The sequence below is a fragment of the Haemorhous mexicanus genome, chromosome 2 (genome assembly GCF_027477595.1).
Source record: "Haemorhous mexicanus isolate bHaeMex1 chromosome 2, bHaeMex1.pri, whole genome shotgun sequence".
Lineage (NCBI taxonomy): Eukaryota > Metazoa > Chordata > Aves > Passeriformes > Fringillidae > Haemorhous > Haemorhous mexicanus.
In genome coordinates, this window is record NC_082342.1 from 32,474,975 (window position 1) to 32,494,794 (window position 19,820).

Sequence of the window (19,820 nt, forward strand, 5' to 3'; positions counted from 1 at the left end):
CTTCCCTGCCCAGCAGTTAAGATCATTACTTGTTTGTGAGGGTGGAACAGAAAATTCTGTGTTGTACAGCTGCTCCCAGTTACAACCTTAGGCTTTATGCATCAAGCCTCTAAACATTCTCTGGGATTCATTCCTATGCAGCTCTCTGATCCCCTGGACCTTCCTCTGCTTCCAGAAACTCTCTGACTGATGGTATCTTCACTTTCTTTTCAGCCTCTTCCTCCGAGACTCCTTTTTTCCAGGAACTCTTCAAAAACACCAAGCCCAAAATTTTCCCAGGGTAAGTATTCTATCTGCTGAAGCACAACATCAGCCTCCTACTAGGTGGTTCTGCCTCATCTCTCTTTATTAATGTATCAGTCTTTGTTTGGCCTGGGAGTTACCAAAATTTACAAGCAGCTCATAGTGGTTGCAGCTGTAAGTAGCAGGCTTCTGTCTGAGAGTTCAAAACCCCCTCTGGAATGTTTTATCTCAAGAAATGACACAAAATTCTGTTTATGTAGAACCTCCATTTCTGCACAGGTCTAATTCTCCAAATGGAAGACACCACACAGATTAATCAAACAAAAATTCTTTATTTTGACACCTCAAGGCAGTAAAACACAATTGTACAAAAAGATATACAAAAGTGGCAGTGATAATGCAACTTGATGCAATCCTACAGAAATTTAATCCATCAGAATGGACTGCTCCATCAATAAACCTATCTGTAAAATATTGCACCAGTTAGTAGAGGGAGCGTTCAGGAAGACAGTGTTTATACTCCAGGGAGGTACACGAGCACCTAAACTGGTATATTAGACCTCAGAGTAAGGCACCAATTGGCAGGTAGGATTCTTGTTCTGTTCACCACACTGTGTGTAGGATAAATGCAAGACACACATTAATGCTGCACCTTTGTCAGCTGGAAGAAACACAGCCTTCATTTACCAGGCAGAATAATAAAAAGAGCACATGCCTAGTTTTCCAGCCTCCCTCCATTTACCTTTGTGCTTCCCATTCATAATTTTATCCTGAAAAATATATTTTAAAAGCCATACTTACATTAAAAAAAAAGCCAGGAACTATGCTAACTTAGTGCCACAAAATGGAGAGACCGAGACTGAAGTGAACCACCTGTGGTCCACATGTAATCCAGTATCTCAGGATTTAGGCTCTACCACAAAAAGAGAACAATGCCCAACTCCCACATCACATCAAGTGGGAGTAAATGCAGTTGGACACAGCAAGACACAAATTACAGCATGAAGAGACTGTGGAAGAAATTTCCAAAAGTGATAGATTATGCTTTTAAATGATCATGGATTAAGAAAGAAAACTCACAGAGCAGGATAATAATGTAAAATTTCTCCCTCTCATTTAAAAGGGAAAAATTTGCAATGATAAATAATCCAATCAACATGCTTAGACTGTAAAGAGCTGCCTTGAATATTTTTGTTAATTAAAAAGATCTTACACAAGGCTGTAGAGTTTCGGGGCTTCAGTTATACAGTGCAATTTATAGAGTCCTGAGAAGTTGGTGGAGTGAATGTCTGTTGTGACATCTAAGTACTATGGCAAACAAATTCCTCAAAAGGAATATTCCATGCAGTTGCTCACTCTTGGGACTAAGGGAAATCAGTCTAGAATTTCTAGATTCAAAACTATTTCTGGGGCATTTTATGCAGGCATATTTGTCTGGGTCTCTACATGTTTTGCTGATAATCTGGGATATCTTGTAGTTCTCTTGATAACTTGGCTATAGAAGAAATGTAGAAAAATAGACTTTTAAGTGATCAAAATGGAAAGTGTTGAGTACTGAGAACAATAACCTTCCACTTTAGGGAGGGAGAAGATTCTCCTTCATAAGAAGCCCTTTTCTAATGTGCACAGGAGTCAACTGTCCTGTATGAATAACCATGCAGAAAATACTTAAAATTGTTGAAGTACAAGCATAAGATAAGTAGCATCTTTTGACTGATTTTCCTTTCAGAAAGGCTTAACTTAAAAATTGTACTAGTAGTCCATTTCCATTTTCTCATTCACTTTGTTTATAAATGTCCTTATGTCTCCTTCCAAAGGATGTTCTCACTTCTTTCCAGTTCCAGTGCTGATCCTCTTTCCATCAGTTTCTATACATACAGAGCCAATTGGGATATTAGAATTTTAAACCCTGGACTGAGTCAGATGACAAGGAGAGTTGCCAGTTTATTTTAGAAAAGGACATAAAGAATTAGACGGGCACTCCTTGCTTGCACATCTGATGTCACAGTTCGTAAGAGCGAAAACAGACAGCCACAGTCAAAGTTCAGCTTTGGCAGTATTCCTCTTCAAACAGAGCTGGCAAGGTTATTTTCCTGGTAGATAGCCAGGAAACAGGTAAAGGTCCCGACAGAGCGTGCTACAATATTCCGACATTTCCTTGCAGCGGTGGAATTCCGTGCCTGGGGCATAACCTTCTCGTTGCTTGATTTGCCTGTTCACCTAGATGTGAGAGTAAAAAAATTAAAGTGACTAGAAGGATTAAAAAGACAGAAGAAAGAAGAATGTCAGTTCTTTCTGTACTCACAGATTTTTCTGTTTAATGCATTAAGTAGTCCCCTAATTATAAGAAGGATAAAGAACAAGGGTGCAGTTCCACAGCAGCTCAAGTTGCTGTGGTCACACTGCTTTTTTTCACTCCCTCTTCCTCCACTTTCTCAAACTTTACCTTATTATGAGTACTGCTGCTTTTGCAGCTGTGTTGTGTGCATGTTCAGGGAATGAATTCACCTGGAAAAAAATGCTATTTCTATAGAAGAAAAGTAATTCTTGGCAAGCAGTATGAACTCTGCTCGCAAGTTCACCATGCGACCACACCAATGAAACAGAAGGAGTCAAAGAAACAGCATCATTACTTGGTTAAATTCCTATAGAGCTGTATATAAATAAGTAACTAAGAACGAGGAAAGAATTGTAGTTTTGCTACAAACAAGGCAAGAATAGGTGCTTTAATAGTACTAGATTAATCCTAGCATTCTGAAGCAATTGGAAGGCCCTTCAAAAACCAGGCAGGAGTGGGACAGTAAATGCCCTTTACCTTGACCAGCATGTCAGCCACGTGGGTGTGTCGGGAGTCCTCTGCAAACACGGAGGTGAGAGCCTCGACGTACCAGGAGCCACGCTTGGTGTTCCGCATGGCCGCAGTACCTGGCGAGAGAGTGTCCACCATGAAGACTTTTGGGGAACATGGACACAAGAAACCTCCTTATGCCGAAACAATGAGGAGCCCAATCAATTACCTTTCAGACAAGCGTATCCACAGATCATATCCGAGCACGTCGGCAGCCGCAGCTTCAGGCTTTCTTCCTTGTTCGCGTCGCTTTCCTCACAGCCCGGAGAATCTGACCATCCTTTGCCATCTCTTTGATCCACTCCCCGGTCCAACTCATCTGTGGCGGCAATAAACGAGGAGAGGGAGAAAGGGAGAAGAAATTATCCTGAATTACTGATGTACCTTTCCTGTACTTACTTAGTTTTGTGGTCAGCAATGCCACAATTACTGTCAAGCAGAAAGCCTCAAGTTCATGCAAAAACTTTCTCAGCTGTTCTAAACTCATCTGAAAGTTCTTCTGCACAAACTAATGCAGATACCAACAACTGCTGCACCTGCTTAATCTAACCTGATGTGGTCTGCTTGCTGATTTCTGCTCCCACCTCTTCCTGCACAGATCATGAGATAACCATGAAAGCAGGGAAGTTTCTGGTAGTTCTCCACCATTCATGGAAGGATTTGATGCCTACCCATGAAGTTTTATTTTCTACTCATACCTACCTAGGAAATACCCAAAAACGTTTAGTGCACTTTGCAATGCTGTCCATTTACTGTAGAACTCAAACAAGAGATGTAATTTTAGTTGCTAAGATCTATCCCCAGGACATGTAGAAAACCTGGACCAAGTATTTCACCTAGTTCTAAAACCTGATTAAAATACTGCTTGTTTCAATTAAAAGCATAAATTGTGCAGCAGAAAAATGCAAAATAATCTGAACCCAAACGTGAGAGAGACCACAGAGATTAGTTTAAAACCTGGAGAGCATTTAATGCTCTTTCCAGGATTCATTAGTGTGTATTAAGCAAGTGTAGATATTCTCAAATGGTTTTCTACATGATACAGAGCTTCCATTATAATCTCAACTAATTGCTTAGTGGTGGTAACTTTGATAGTGCAGCTGTGTTGCACGAAAATTAAAATTACATTTCACAGATTTTCCATATAATTTTGCCTTTTTGTTTTCTTTTGTTCTAAGATGAGAATCTATTATTCTTTCTTCTTAACAGAAGCATCAGAGTCTAGTGTTACAAGTCTTAAGTGTCCACTTCAGAAGCCTTCCTCCTAGGATGTTCCTCAATTTTTACTGCTAGCTCATGCCTAAATACTACATTTGGATTTCTAGCCCTTTAACAGGCAGTGGAACAGGTGGCATCTCATAATGCTCAGAAAGTGGTCAGTTTGTAAGTCAGCAACATCATTCTTTTCCTCTAAAGAAAACAGCAGTGGGAGGGGTGTGATTGTCTGAAACGGCCTAGAATTAATGTCTCCAAAGCCCAGAATTTCATAATGGCTTCCATAAAGTTCCTTTCTCATCTCTTTAGGGTAGTAATGCAATTGTTTTTTCATTTTTAACCCCATTTTTTCCATGCCTTTTATCACACTTCTCCAAATCCTTCCAGATCTGTCTTTTTAAAAATTTAGTGTACTGTTCACTGTGCATTTTATTTTAGAAGACTCAGGTAATTTTACTGTCAAACTCTATTATTCACACTGTCATCACCCCATTATGTATAAAATCAAAACTTTTTTTGATTAAGGCTTCAAAATTACACATCTTCCCCATGCATATCTTCAAACACCACTCCAATCAACTTAACTAAAATGTGCAAAGCACTAACTCTTTGCCAACTTAACCTCTAATTTATAGAACCACTGCCAGAGATTGATCAAGTCTGTTTAAATTGTACTGAAGCTCCCAGACAGCTGTTCTGCCAATTAATTTAAGTAACTGCTAACTACCTGGCTGTTAGCATAATTTTTCACTTTTTGAATGGACTACATCAAACACGGATTCTAAGCAATTTCAAAGTTTCATTTTATGCCACACTGAAACTCCTCCCATTGTTTTCTGCTGCCACTGGTTCTTGATCCTTGACTGTAGCTGGACTACTTAAATTCTTTAGTAGACTCTGAAAAAAGCTCACTGGGAATTAGGACTGTACCAGCATTTCTTTATCTACATTTAAAAAATGTGTCACTAATAGAGCAGGCCTACAATGTAAGGTTAGAGAAGAACAACTTACATATTTCTCATCTTGTTTCAACTAGTTCCAGCTAACTTGCTCGGCACAGATAGATTGACTATTATTTCAAAGTTGACAATACTATTTATATAGTCTTTTTAATACTGTCTAAAGGGTACACATTTTTGTTGACAATTCAATTACTTTGTGACTGGCTTTCCCCTCCAGCTATTAATCAAGGTTTAAAAGAGGTTAGACAAGGCAGGGTTTTGTCTTGTTTGCTTGTTTTTTTATTGAGTTTTTCCTTCTGGTTTTTCAAGTATCTTAATCCTTTGTCTATTGCAATATCCTAGTTCTAAACCATTACGCATAGCAAGCTTTACCACCCTTCCTTAACAGCAACTTTTTTGGGAATACAAAGGCCAAGCTTGATTTGTTAATCTCAACAGACTCACATGGTAACACTACAGTCAAATAAAGATAATTACCTAAGGAGGTCAGCTGAAAATTATGGCTTATTACACTTATTTCCACCCTGAGTCTGCACATTCACATTTGTTCAAGAGTATCTAAATCTTCATTCACATAAGGAAAGCAATCAGATTCAATTCATATTGTAAACATGCATGTTACAATATTCCCAAATGATTAAAAGGATCAAGTATTTCTGATCACTGAAATACTTCATGTAGACTTTGGGCTTTTCCCTGCATTGGGATTAAAGAAGAATAGAGACTAGAGGACAAAATGTAGAGCTTGCTAAAAATGAGAAAGAAGGGAGACAACTGCAAGGAACAAAGGAAAAGCAGCGGGGAAAGCATACACACTAGGAAAACTCCTCTATCACAATGGAAGAGAAGAAAGTATAAGACAGAGCTTCATTTTGGAATAGCTGCAATTTCACAGAGTCCAAACACTTGAGAAAAAAAATTTGGTCATTAGCAGATCTGAAAGGTAGCTGGTTTCAGATGTGTTTGTTTAGTTATAAAAGGGAGGAAAAGGAATAGCAGAATTAAGAAAAAAAAAGGTACACAAAGCACAGAAGAAGAACAAGTCTATAAGAATAATGAAAAGAGTTCTGTACGGCAGCATGTAAGAATCCTAACAGCAGTATGTGGAAAAGGGTGCAAGGAAAGGTCATTTGAGGATGAAAACAGGCTAAGGTAAAGGAAAAAGACAAGACCCTAAAAATAATTGGTACCAACTCTGACAGCTCAAAAGACCACCACAAGAGACACAACACATCGAGGATCCAGAGAAAAACAGGACCTCAGCAAGACTCCAGGGCTAGTGTACTGCTCCACGCTGTGCTGCTATTTGTGCAGGATGTGCCCCACTCCCCCTACTGCAGGCACAGCACAAGGAAGCCTCGGGGTATGAGTGGGATGACAGAGCTTTATGTCACTAAGGTGCTCTGGGGTCTGCAAGGCAATGCACACACCTCATGCACAGCTAAAGACACTTACAGAGCAACAGATGCAGTGGCAGCAGCAGGGCAGAGGGAGGTGAATATGGGTCCCACTTACACCTGAGAGAAGCAAAGAGGAAAGTTGACAGCAAGTTGAATGTGAGGGTGTGCATGTGTGCAAAATGAGCCTTAATGGAATGCCAAGTACATGGCTTTCTGTGCTTGGGCACTCACCTCCCCGGCAGGCCTGAATAAAGAACATTTTGGGCTTATTCTGGAGATTTGGGCAGTTTGCATTATCAAAGAGCCGGAAAGCCTCCTGCAACTGAGAGAAGAAAGAGAGGAAATTTATTCACTGTAGCCTTCTGTAAGCCAAACCCAGTCTCACATTGCTTCCCTGTCTTTTGCTTATTACCTCACCAGTCTTGGTAATCCTCTCCTTTATCTGCAAACTCAGTGTGTGACAAACACACCGCTTCTCCACCCTCCCCCCAGGTTCATACTTGCTTGGGTTCATGAACTCTACCTAGTATTTATACAGAGAGATAACTTCTCCTACCATTTTTAATTTTCTAGATCTCCCCCTGCCCTTTTCTTCCCTCCAGCCCTTATTCATTTCTATTTTAAAATATGTGAATCCTCAGTCTTGCATAATTTATTATTTTTTTTCCTTTTTGAACATGGTTACTTTCCTAGAGATAACCTACAGCAAGAGATCAGGACTCAGGAACATACCTGTAGTAGTTTGCCATCACTGCCATAAACCCCACCCTCCACACCATGGGAAAGCAGAGCTATAATGCAGGAATCCACATCTCGATGATCTCGCAGCTTGGAGAATCTCTCCAATGCTTTCTGCATCTCCTAGAACAGGGAAAAAAAAATAAAAATCAATGCTTTCTAGACTTACAAAGGGAAAGTGAATCAATTTGCTAGGAAAAACACAAATGGTCCACCTGTTACAAAGAACCCCCCCTCCAAAATCTACATGAAAAAGACTTGTTCTATTAAAAAAAAAATAAAAGGCAAAATATTCTTGTTCTTTTATGCTAAATATAACACTGTGAAGCAGGAATCACTTAGGTCAACAGAGGAAACCAAGTGATATTTTGCAGAGGTTTTACACTGACACTGGAATCTGGCTGGGACGTTGGAGCAACTTAATAGATACATACTCTGGGACTTCAGGAATTCAGACACTAGTGATCAATTCAAAATTTAAACTGGCAAACTTCAGGAACTCTGACAGTATGGCAGATGCAAATATCTTCTATCAGTGTTGCAAAAGCTCTGTTCTTGAATAAAGCACTCTTTAATGGTCCTGTATCACTTCAATTCATAGGGATTTAAAAGGACTAAGGTCAAATGATGCTGGAGAAGACAGCAACTGCATTCCTAGGGAGAGTGTCTTGATTAAGTCAGTCGTGGAACACAATCAATTTTCCTAAGTGAAGCACACACACGTTTTTAGTGAAGACTGCAAGAGTAGAACTGAACTGCATGGACAGACTGATGAATGGGATGCCAGCAGACTTCACCAGTGAAAGGACATGAAAACATCACAATAGCAAAGAAATACATCAAATATTTGCAAAGTTTAACTTTTAGGAGAGAAGGACACTGGAAAAGTCTATCTATAGTAAATTGGAGATTTCATTAATTTGTGTTTTTAACACATATGCCAGGAGTGGTCTCAAAAGTCTTCCCCCTTGCACTAGGGTCAGACTAGAGTAGTACCTCTTGTAATCCTTTGTGATACTATTAACCACTGGAAGAGCTCAGCCTTCCAAGCTTTCTCATGTTGATCAGTATGAGAGCAGACATCATCATGATCAGCCTCATTTTCTATTCTTAAGTGATAATTCATATCTTCAAAGCTCAGCTTTGAAGGGGAACCTCTTGAGACAACGATGACACAAACTCATGCACACCAGATGTGAAGTCCTGGGATCATGCCCTTACCTGTGCAGTCTGATCATGAAAAACAGTGACTCGATACCCGAGATGCTTGAAGAGCATCTCCAGGGAAGCGCAGTCCACGTCTCCCCCCGCGCGATATTCCAGGTCCTTCTCGCTGCTGAAACGGACATTGCTGAGGATCAGCGCTAAGCCTCGGGGCTCTGATGTCAGCTTGTATGCCTGCAAGGAAGATTAAAAATGGGTAAATTTAGACTACACAAGGAAATAATGGTGTGTTAGAATAGAACAGCAATCATTCCACACCAACTTGATATGCCTGTGCTTGCCAGCCTCCACAACTGACGATGCTACAATACTATTAATAAGAAGTTAGACTGCCTTGCCTTATTCCTAATTTTAAAAGAAACACAGCTTATCCATTTCAAACTGTGAATTACACATTGCTAACTTTTCCCCCTTTCCTCACCCCAGCAGGGCCCCATATATTTGTGCCACCCCCATCAAAGGACAACGCTATGTAAAATTTAGCTAACGTTTCTTAATTGCTGTTGGGAGCAGAGATGTAAAATAGCAATGAGTGTCATTGTAACAGCAAGGGACTGTCAGTCATTGATCTTCAAAACTGTGCAACTGGCAAAAGAGGTTAAGAGGAAAAGAACTAATTTAAGAGGGGTGCCTTCAGACAGAGAAGTTCCCTCTCTGTCCCTACCACTCTAACAACAACAAATCAATAGTAATTCACTTACCAACACTCCTGTAAATTGGAAGTAAAATTTAATACCAAAGAAGAATATCAAATAAGGTGCATCCAGGCACAGATGTAAAAGGAGCCTAGTCAAGCCTACACTGGCACTGCTTATTAATCAAGTCACCCCCACAGACAGTTCCAAAAACCCCCACAAACAACAACCCCCCAAAAACCCAAACCCAACCCAAACAAAAACCAACACACAAACAAAACCTCTGTTTCATTATACATAGAGCTTCTGACATTGTATAACCCTCATCAAGTGTTTATCCCACAACACAAAGAAATTTTTCCTTAAGCCCACCCCACCAATCTATTTACAGACAGAATCAACAAAAAGGAATTAGATTACATATGTAACTTCAAACACTGCAGCAGAAGATTACAAATTCAAATTGTTCTATCCACAGGTAGAATTCTAGCACATAATCCTGATCTGGTTCTTAAGCCTAAGAATTCTATTGGCTGTTTTAATTTTCAACTGTACCCAACTTACTAGCTGAAAACACAGTTCTACTATCTTACAGTCATTTAGAGGGTTTGTCATCTTACAGAAAATGAGGACACAGAAAAATAAACTTGAGGCAATAATACTGACAGCTCACAGAGAGCAACTCTAGAGAAGTCATTCCACCAAGCTCTTCATGATCAAAAAAACAGAGGCAGCGATTTGCTTAGAGTTACAGAACTTTTCGGGATTTCTCGACACTTGTAAATGAGAACCACATCAAATGGAGCACGACTGGTAACACCTTTCAGTTACACAAATAGCACAACTCTGATCTGCATCCCAGTGAAGCATTTCAACTCAATTTTAAGCGGCACATGTTCAGCTGATAGATCCAAACATCTCACATCTAAAAGACTTTCTCTGCCAACAACTTACCAAGTGCTGATGATTGTGATAAAATTCAGGAGTGCAATACTTCACTGGAGGAATTGAGGGACCATCTCCATTATCCAAGGAATGCTCCATTGGTTCTGTGCAAAGAAAAATATAATAATAAAAATACAAAGTTTCAGACACAAAGCCTCTGCATTAAGGTAGTAACTTGCAAATTTTGAACTATATTCATTTATGCATATTTCACACCTCCAAAAATTTTGTTTGATCAGGGCCTACTGACATGAAATGAAACACAGATGAGAAAAAGAAGTACTGGAACAGTACACTTGTTTTATTTATTTTAACTGACAGCTTTTATTTTTGCTTGTATGTGGGTTAGCCTTATCTAATGCCTAGTCTACAGAGTATGAAAACAGAATTCTCATCTAATTTAGATCTTTGTGCTTTCTGCTGTTTTGCACAGTATGTTCTTACTTTCAGAGTTTGGCTGACGAATTGTTGCTAGAAAATTTCAAAGAGAATAGTTCTTTCCTGTCATAAAAGGCCTCCCATGCTGAACACATGCATAAGTGATCAAACGAGACAATTTTAACTTGCATAAAGTGCAAAGCCTTTTCTTTTTTTAATCTGCCTCTGAACACTTTCCTCTGGATAACAGCAGATGAGGGGAAAGATAATCAACTATTTGCCATTTGCAGACAAACACTCACTCCTCTGTACCGAAGAAACTGAGCTAATGACATTCACGAGCTCTTCTGAAATCCTCTTTCAGCCTTTTGAGGCATGGCTCTCCTGGTTGGAGGAACATAAGCTCTAAAAAAATCAAAACAACCCAACCTAAAACCCTTGTACAGAAATAAAAAAAGTTTCCAATAATTAGACACCTGTTCTTTAACACCAGAGAGAGCTCCTAGTAACCAGCAGAAAGGTAAACCTGTGGTTAGGGAAAAACTACTCCAGGCATTACCAGAGGAAACATAAAAACTAGCAAGGAGATTCATTCCAACCAATCTTTATTAGACCAGTCCCCTAGTCTAAGTTGGAAATGCATGTTAAGGAAAAGCTGATTTCCTGCACTTGACAGAAGCTAAAGAAAAGCAAGTTAGACCCAAATAACACATATAAGGCATTAAACTAATTTTTTAAGAAGGAAGTCTTGGTTAAGGAACACTGCCTGAAGTCAGTATCTTATCAGAGCGCTAGCTCAATGAAATTCTATTACAGATCTTAAAGAAAATCTTTGCAAAATCTAGAATTTTACTGACCTGTACTGTTTTAAGCAAAAAAAGTGTCCCATAAGAATAAATGAAGCTAACAAGAAACACATATCAGTTGTCCCTTCCCATATGCTACAAAGCACCCTCTTGGATCATAATATAGTCAGTTTACTGTCAAGTTTGCATTCCTGGGATGAGCAAAGTCGTGACAAACTTATTTCTACAATCATATTAAGACAGTATTAAGAAATTGGCAGGAGCCAACCAGGTAGCAAATCATGTGCAACTCACCAAGCCAACGGGGTCTCTTTGAATTACAGGACTCACTGACAGGGTATGGAAGATCTGACTCGTGACAGTGTTCAAGCTACAAGACATCAATAAATCCGTGAAAAAGAGTAGCACAAAATAGCTTTTTTTTTTTTTTTCCTCTACAGCTGAAGGTATCATGGAAAAAAGGATGCGTGCATTTATATACATACATAAAAATGACTGAAATATAACATTATGATCATTTCCAAAAGAAAGATCATGACAAGACAGCAGCAGCACTTTCTCTCAGTGGAAGACTCCTCCCCATCTTTGATCATCTGCACTTCTACCCAAATCCTCAGTTTAGAATCTTTACACTGGGGTTATCTTAGCTTTCTCAGTTTTAATAAAAATTTGATTGTCTGGTGATTCCTATATTTTTGTTTGCTGTCAAGATTTCCTTGTTTGTATAGTAAAGAAAAATTGAAAACAAAAATTAAAAGGGTAGTCTGATAAATTTTACATTTTAAAAAAGGAACACTTGTTCAAAAGTATTTGCTCTCCCTTCCTTTGCATAAAATATGTTTACTGAGAGTTTCCATCCTTGCCAGTGCACTAAGAACATGGAATCTTTCCAAAACTCTTCCTTTAGTACAACACTAAGTACGCATAGTGAAAAGCGGAAAAAAAAAGACAAAATAAAGAAACACAAGTATTCATTTCCTTAAGAGTCTACTCAGACAATCACTGAAAACTAAATCAAAAAAAGTTCAGAGAAAAAAATACTTTAAATTTCTGGATTATTGATTACACATCCATTAAGAACTTGCTGGATATAAGAACAGTGCAGGAAGTTTGTACAGTTCAATGAAAGGAAGTGCAAGGTCCTGTGCCTGGGGCACCAATGCATCCTGGGGGCCACCCAGCAGGGAGGCAGCTCGGCAGAAAAGGACTTGGCCAAGCCAAAGAGGAGCCAGCAATGCACCCTTGGCACAGAGGCAGCTGGTACCCTGGGATGCATTAGGAGGAGTGGTGCCAGCAGAAGAGATGAAGGGAGGTGATCCCTCATCCCCCTCAAGGGGAACTTATCAATGTGTATGAATACCTGAAAGGAGGGTGCAAAGAGGACAGAGCCAGGCTCTTTCCAGTGGTGCCCAGTGACAGACCCAGAGGCCATGGGCACAAACTGAAACACAGGAGACTCCCTCTTAAACATCAGGAAATGCTTTTTTATTGGGAGGTGCCTGAGCACTGGAGGAGGCTGCCCAGGGAGGCTGCAGTCTCCATCCTTGCAGATATTTAGAAACTGCCTGGATGTGACCCTGGAAGCCTACTGAAGGTAATACTTGAGCAGGGAAGTTGGAAGAGATGACTTCCAGAGGCCCTTTCCAACCTCCACCATCTTGTGATTCTTTATGAAAATTCTCTTCTTCCCAAGTTTCTTCCTCTCTGCTTTTGCTAAGGCTACTACAAGTTTCAACTTACAACAAAGCCATTCTATCCTTTGTAAACAATTGAGTTTTTCCCATTTGATAAAGGTCTTTTTGTGCCCAAACCCAATCTGAAATGCAAGCCATCCATCCTATTTTTTAAAAACTGCTGTACCCTTGCAATCTCATGGCTCAGGCTGGACATAGTCTTCAGGATCATTGCCTCCAGATGCTGCTGCTGGGTTTCTCGCAGAGCTTCACAGAAGGCTGAGAAGGCATTAGGGCCTCTCTTGGGCAGCAAATTGAGGAATTCCACGTTTCGGTCGAAGCTCCCAGACTTGGCCTGAACCCAGAGGGGGGAAAAAAAAAAAAAAGGTCAAAATCCATACTTAAGTAACACTCAACATAATCAACATAATTAACTTTCATAATTAACATAATTAATGAATTATCAGAACAACTTTTTTTTTTTTTTCCTTCCAGAAAAATACTTCACCACTATGCTTAGCTGTGCTAGGACCATTATTTTAGTCTTCCTAGTTGATTTCATTCACACTCCTCTCTTCCAATTTGCTCAAGAATACATGACAGACAACACAACAAGCCAACAACTCGTACATGACCACACACAGTGATACACCATATTCTCTCTAAAATTTTACTTCCAGTTACTGCTGAGATAGTATCTACTTCTCCTCACTGAATACACAAAGACAAAAACGTGCTCCCACTACTATCCAATAGTTTATGGTCTCACGCAGGTGGTCAAATCCTCCAAAAAACATTAAGTAAAACACTTACTATATGCAGTCAGTTCCAAAATGGTATTTTTTAGGTACAGATGAATACTTAGACCAATGAAGCAAAATATACTAGTATATGTGGAAAAGCAGCCATAGAAAAATGAAACAGTGCCAAGAAGTTCTAATTGTTAGAATATTAACAGGTAATTGCCAACAAAATTTAAAATTTATACAATGATACCCTTCCCTGTGAAATCTAAACCACACCAAAAATCAAGTACCAAAATACTAGATATCAGAAATAAATTGTATGTATATGGAATTAATCCTATGTTGTTTTAATTATCACTTAGATCCAATATCTCTCCTTTTGGTTGACGACTGGGAATAGCTGATGAGTTACACATAATTAAGGCTTAACAATACAGCAGTCACAGGAAAATCAGAAAAATAAAAAGCCTTGAGGGGAATGAATATCTTCTGCTACAAAAGATATCACATCATCTGGTTTCAGTCATAATTATCAAGCTCAGTGTCAAACATAGCTTGGTTTTTGCCCTAACACATTGTTTGGGAAGATATTGCAAAATCTTGTTGATCCAATATTTATGAACCTACTTAGGATTTCAGACCTATATTCATTCATGACTGACTAACAGCATTTATTTTTATCCTTGACTTCAGTGTTCTGTCCTTTCCCTTATTTATCAAACTCCTTTCTATAAAGTGGTCTTGATTTGCTACAGGAAACAAACTTTCTTCCACAAATGACCTCTTTCCCTTATCAGTGTATGTACCTTCTCCTATTCCCACAGGATCCTGAATTGTCAGAGTACTATTGACTAGAATTGCCAATAATAATGTCTTACTTGTGCCTTCCCAGAAGTATGAAGGTTCCTTTCTCCTGGTAACACTGCTCCATTAGTAGTGGAAAATAACCACCTCCATTTATTTGTATCTTGCTGTAAGCTCACTGAATTTTATTGTAACTAGTAAAGTAGGTTGAGACTTGATTTTTTATGCATCTAATGCATTTTTCTTCCTTTCTGCAGCTCTTTTGAGGCAAGCTAAAGGTCATTAATCTTTTTCACAGTCTGTGACTCTAATCCATAAATGATGGTTAAGAATACAAGCTGACCTCAAGAACCAGAATGTTAGTTTTACTGGAAAGTTAGGAAATTTCCAGAATGTTCATATTCTGCACTTTGTATGCACAGCAGTCAGCTTTTAGCAGACTTCTTCCTTAATGCTTCCTTAAACACTCATAGGGCTGTGCTTCTTGATATGACTTCATCTTCAACATCACATTTAGGTTATGCTAAATAATGTTCAGCAAACATTCAGAGGTTAATAAGACATTTCTTTGATTTTATTTCCCAATACATCCCTAATTTATTTCTTTCCCCTCACAGGTGGGTTTGATAATCTGCATAACAAAAACTCAGAGTAAATAAATTCTGAAGTCCTGTCAAAATTCCATATTAGTCTTATTATACACCTGCAGAATCCATAGAAAAAGCATATAAAATTCACAAACATCCTAATCAAATTTATGCCACTTGTCAAAACTAATGATCCCTTCATTACTGTCTAGTGCAACAGAGTATTTAAATCTTTGTATATATACAATCTCAGTCTTTGATTACAGTACAGAGTACTCAACATGCTTAAAAAGCAAGAAAGCTGTTGCTACTATATCTGCAATTTTAAAAGTCCATCTCAGAGCTCTGGAAGAACACCTGATGCTCTGACAAGCATTTATGCAAGTAGATGTTGGGGCTTGCCTTAAAAACAGCTGTTTCCACTGTCCTGCTTTACTGCCACAATAATTTTTCCCCTGTGTTTGAAAACCCCCTCTTATGGGTTTGCACCTGGATATAATTATAACATCATTTTCACTACAAAGTAAACACTTTTTTTTTATTTACACTTTGTTGAAAATGTATACTGTGGACAAAACCTCTCATGGTTTAGTATCTTTCTGAATGACCCAATTTAAATTCAATACTGCCAGATCTGAGTATCTCCCCACATTTCAGACATCAAAGGAAGCAGCTTCTATTTGCTGATTCTTCTCCAATGCCACATACCTACAAACTCTCTACTTCCTCTTCATATTCCTTGTGAGCTCCTCATCCAGCTCAACTACCTCTGCCTTCAGTGGCTCTTCCTGGAACACACTCCCCCTCCCATCTTTTTCTTACTTGTGGTAAAGTTTCAGTACTGTTTGATACCTCACACTTGGAAAAAACTGTCATGGTCCACCACCCTGAGCTCCTTGACTTATTTCACTTTCCTTAGACAACAGAAATTTATTTAAGCGCTCTAATTCCAGAATTTTCTATTTCCAGAAAGTTTTCCATTTTCTTCTTTTGTTTAGCTTAAATCAAGCCAACAGGACCAGTGTAACTGTTGTCTTTTTAAGAAAAGATTATTTAGAACATAACCACTTATCCAGACCTTGCTTTCCTGACTTATTGAGGGTGCAGGAGGATATATATAGAACCATTCAGTTATAATATCCAGGAGAATCTATTCTCCTTCATCAGACAATGGCACTTGGCTCCTCCTGTTTCCATTAAGGTACCTGGCGATCAGCGTCACAATACATTTACAATAACAGGCCACTTAACAGCACTTCTAAGACCTGTGCTCACATTTGCCAGAGACAGGAAGAATATTAAAAATTCACAGACCTACTACAGGAAGATCAAAGATAAGACAAAGTGTTTTCCACTTGAGTGATTTTTTTTTTTTTTTAATGCACTTTACTTTTTCTCCATAGCACTGTTATGTCTAGGACTATCCAGTAAACATCCCCTTCATTTTTATCCTTCTAGTACAATACATATTCTGCAGATCCAGCTTTCCTTCTACCTCTGCCATATTTCTATTTTTGTTGCAATTTCCAGATCAATGCCCTGCAACAGTAGTTCAAGTCACTCTTTTCTCTTGCTCAGACTGCTACTGCTATTTATACACATTTAAGCACTTGGTTAGGTGTGCTTATTGTATTAGGCATAATTTTTCCACTGAGCTATTACTCTTTACCTGACTTATCCATCATAACACCTTTCTCCTTACTGATAACCCATTACTAAGTATTGTTGCATTCCCTTTTACCCAATTACATCTGCAGGGGAAGATTGCTTTAGGCTTCTTCCTTTCTGCCTTGGTTTAATACTTTTAAATACAGCAGCACCTTGCTTAAAAGAGTACTTTCTCTGTCATTACCTTACCTTTGAGAGGATTTTTTTCCTTTTCTTCCCTACTCCCCCTTAGGTGACAAAGTGCAGGCCATCAAAAGCCCACCCCTACTCACCATTCACATTTCAGCAATGCTGTTGCTTAACCCCCGTGGGCTGCTAAGCATCAGACACTCAGTTACCTCCTCCCCAAGTGGAATGGTGGGGAGAATCCAAAGAAGAGAAGTGAGAAAAGTTGAGATAAAGATGGTTTAATAGGTAAAGCAAAAGCCACCCGCACAAAGCAAAACTAAGAATTCACCCACTAATTCCTGTTGGCAGGCAGGAGTTAAGCCATTCCAAGGACAGCAGGGCTCTGTCACTCAAATTGTTACTTAGACTCACAGAATATTCTGAGTGGGAAGGGACCCACAAAAGGACCATGGAGTCCGTCTTCTAAGTGAATAGCCCATACAGGAATTAAACCCGAGACCCTGGCATCATTAGCACCATGCTCTGTAGCTCAGTTTCCCTTTCCTTTTTCTTCTCCTACCTTTACAGGCTGCCCATGACACCAAATGGAGTGGGATATCCCTTGGGTCAGCTGTCTCGGATGTGGCCCCTCCCAGTTTCCTGTGCAACTCCAGCTCTGCTGGTGGGGTGGGGTGAGAAGAAAGGGCCTTGGCTCTGGGTCAGCACTGCTCAACAATAACTAAAACAACTCGACATCAACAACACTGTTTCCAGCAAAAATCCACAACACGGCCCCATACCAGCTACTATGAAGAAATTAACCCCTCCAGCCCAAACCCGGAGAAGTCCTTGATTCACTCTCTGGCTTGCACTGTTTCATGGTATCTTTGTTCTCTTCCACTAGGGATTGGAGCTATTTCAGGTGAGAGTGCCTGGAGCTCCCACAATTCAGCACCGATATCCTTGACAAGCCCCACGAGACACCTAATATTTTCTTTGACACTGCGTCAAAGTATGCAAAGTGATTCACATTATCTTTGACAATGACTCAAAATGAATCAGGAAGTTATCTTTTCACTGCTACCAAAACCTTATCCGTCTCAGGTTTACATTTTCTACACTCATACCCAGAAAACAGCTCCTAATCCTATTTTTCAGCATCTGTTCTTTATTATAGGACCATGAACTTTGCTAGGGGACTAAAACCCCCTCAGTTCCTTACTTGAGCCCTGACACGCACTTGCTGTTGTGCAGTTTCAACAACTTCCTTTCCAGCCTGCTTTTTCTGAAGACCTGCAGTTCATCCTGCACAGTGTTCTGTGCATTACCATCCCTCTGGCAGGAATCCCAAGCTATTTCCAATGACTCCTCTCCACAGTACCCACTGCACGGGGAAAGTAACACAAGCCTACAAACAAACAGCATTTGTTATTTGTTATTTGACAGTGAGCCTTGAGCCCTGCAATGCAATTCGTGCAATTTACAAAATCATACAGGAAGCACCAATTCTTTATGTGGAAGGTGCCACAACAAACTGGTATATAATGAATTCATTTACTTATTTCCACAGTATTATTTTGGAAGTACATATTATTCCTGCTTCTGCACATGGAAGGAAAAAGATAAGCACAAAACTACAATAAAGGACTGGAAGCTAGCACCCGATGCACTAAGTGCAGCCTGCTGCAACTGCACACCAGAACACAGGGAAATCTCAAGAGGAAATGCACTTTTCCTTTCCACAAAAGCACCTTACAGCTCCCCTGAACGCTGTAGGTGCAATCCCACAGAAACGTGCAGGTAACAGGTGACTTTTTCCCGTGCTGCCGCCGCAAGGAACGACACCGAGCTCAGCCAGACACAAAGCTCACGGCGCAGGCGACAACCCGCGTACCTGTATCATTTCCACCATCTCCGTGGTGATGATGTCCTTCTCGACCATGTGCTCCACCAGCACATTCAACACCAGCTGCTTGGCCAGAATCACCCGGTTCTTCTTGAGCGCTTCCTGGTGGCACCGCTGCATGCCGCACGCCGCCAGCATCCTGGCAGGAGCGGGGACACCAGGGCCGAGCGCCGCGGCGAGGAGCCAGCCGTGCCCCCTCCCGGCTTTTGGCTCGGGAGGCACCGGCGGGACCCCGCGGGCCGCGGCCGCCGCCTGACGACGGGCGGGCGGAAAGGAGCCTGCTCCCGGCGGCCCCCGCGATTCAAAACGGCGGGACGCGCTCCCGCCCTCACGTGACCGCCGCTGGAGCAGGAGCGCCTTCCCGCCTCTTCCTGCGCGGGCTGGCGCGCGGAGCCTCAGGCGTGCGGGGCGCGGCGGAGCCGGGAGCCGGGGCCGCAGTAGCGGGGCCGCGGCTTTCCTGGGAAGCGTACCGGCTCTGGGCATTTTAAAATTTTTTTATTTTTAACCTCTTGGAGTTTCTCTAGCTGTGCTGAGATGGGTCTCTGCGGCAATCAGCTGCAGTCAGAAATGATAACGTGCTGTAGTTAACAGGGAGGGAGGAATGGTGCAGAGAAATACGGAGGGAAGTACAAAGGGGAAATCAAGTGAGCACCCTAGCGAAAGCAAATTCACAGCTCTCATTACAGAATCACAGAATCAATTGGAAAAATCAGTTGGAAAAGACCTGTGAGATCACCAAGTCCAACCTTTGACCGAACAGCACCATGGCAACTAGACCACAGCACTGAGTGCCACGTCCAGCCTTCCCTTAAACACCGCCAGGGATGGTGACTCCACCACCTCCCAGGGCAGCCCATTCCAGTGCTCGACAGCCCCCCCGAGAAGAAACTCTTCCTGGTGTCCAGCCTGGACCTCCCCTGGCACAGCTTGTGGC

General features: G+C 40.6%; 1 protein-coding gene across 1 annotated transcript; it reads right to left on the bottom strand.

Moving 5' to 3' along the window:
• Positions 1-555: 555 nt before the first annotated feature.
• CASP2 (caspase 2) lies at positions 556-19,172 on the bottom strand. The gene is made up of 10 exons (XM_059838269.1): positions 18,875-19,172; positions 13,255-13,422; positions 11,689-11,764; positions 10,220-10,314; positions 8,628-8,804; positions 7,401-7,529; positions 6,900-6,990; positions 3,261-3,410; positions 3,059-3,168; positions 556-2,463 (listed from the first exon to the last, which is right to left on the bottom strand). Exons 1-10 carry the CDS (start codon positions 19,022-19,024, stop codon positions 2,329-2,331), a joined length of 1,281 nt encoding a protein of 426 aa, XP_059694252.1. The 5' UTR covers positions 19,025-19,172; the 3' UTR covers positions 556-2,328.
• Between the last annotated feature and the right edge of the window lie 648 nt (positions 19,173-19,820).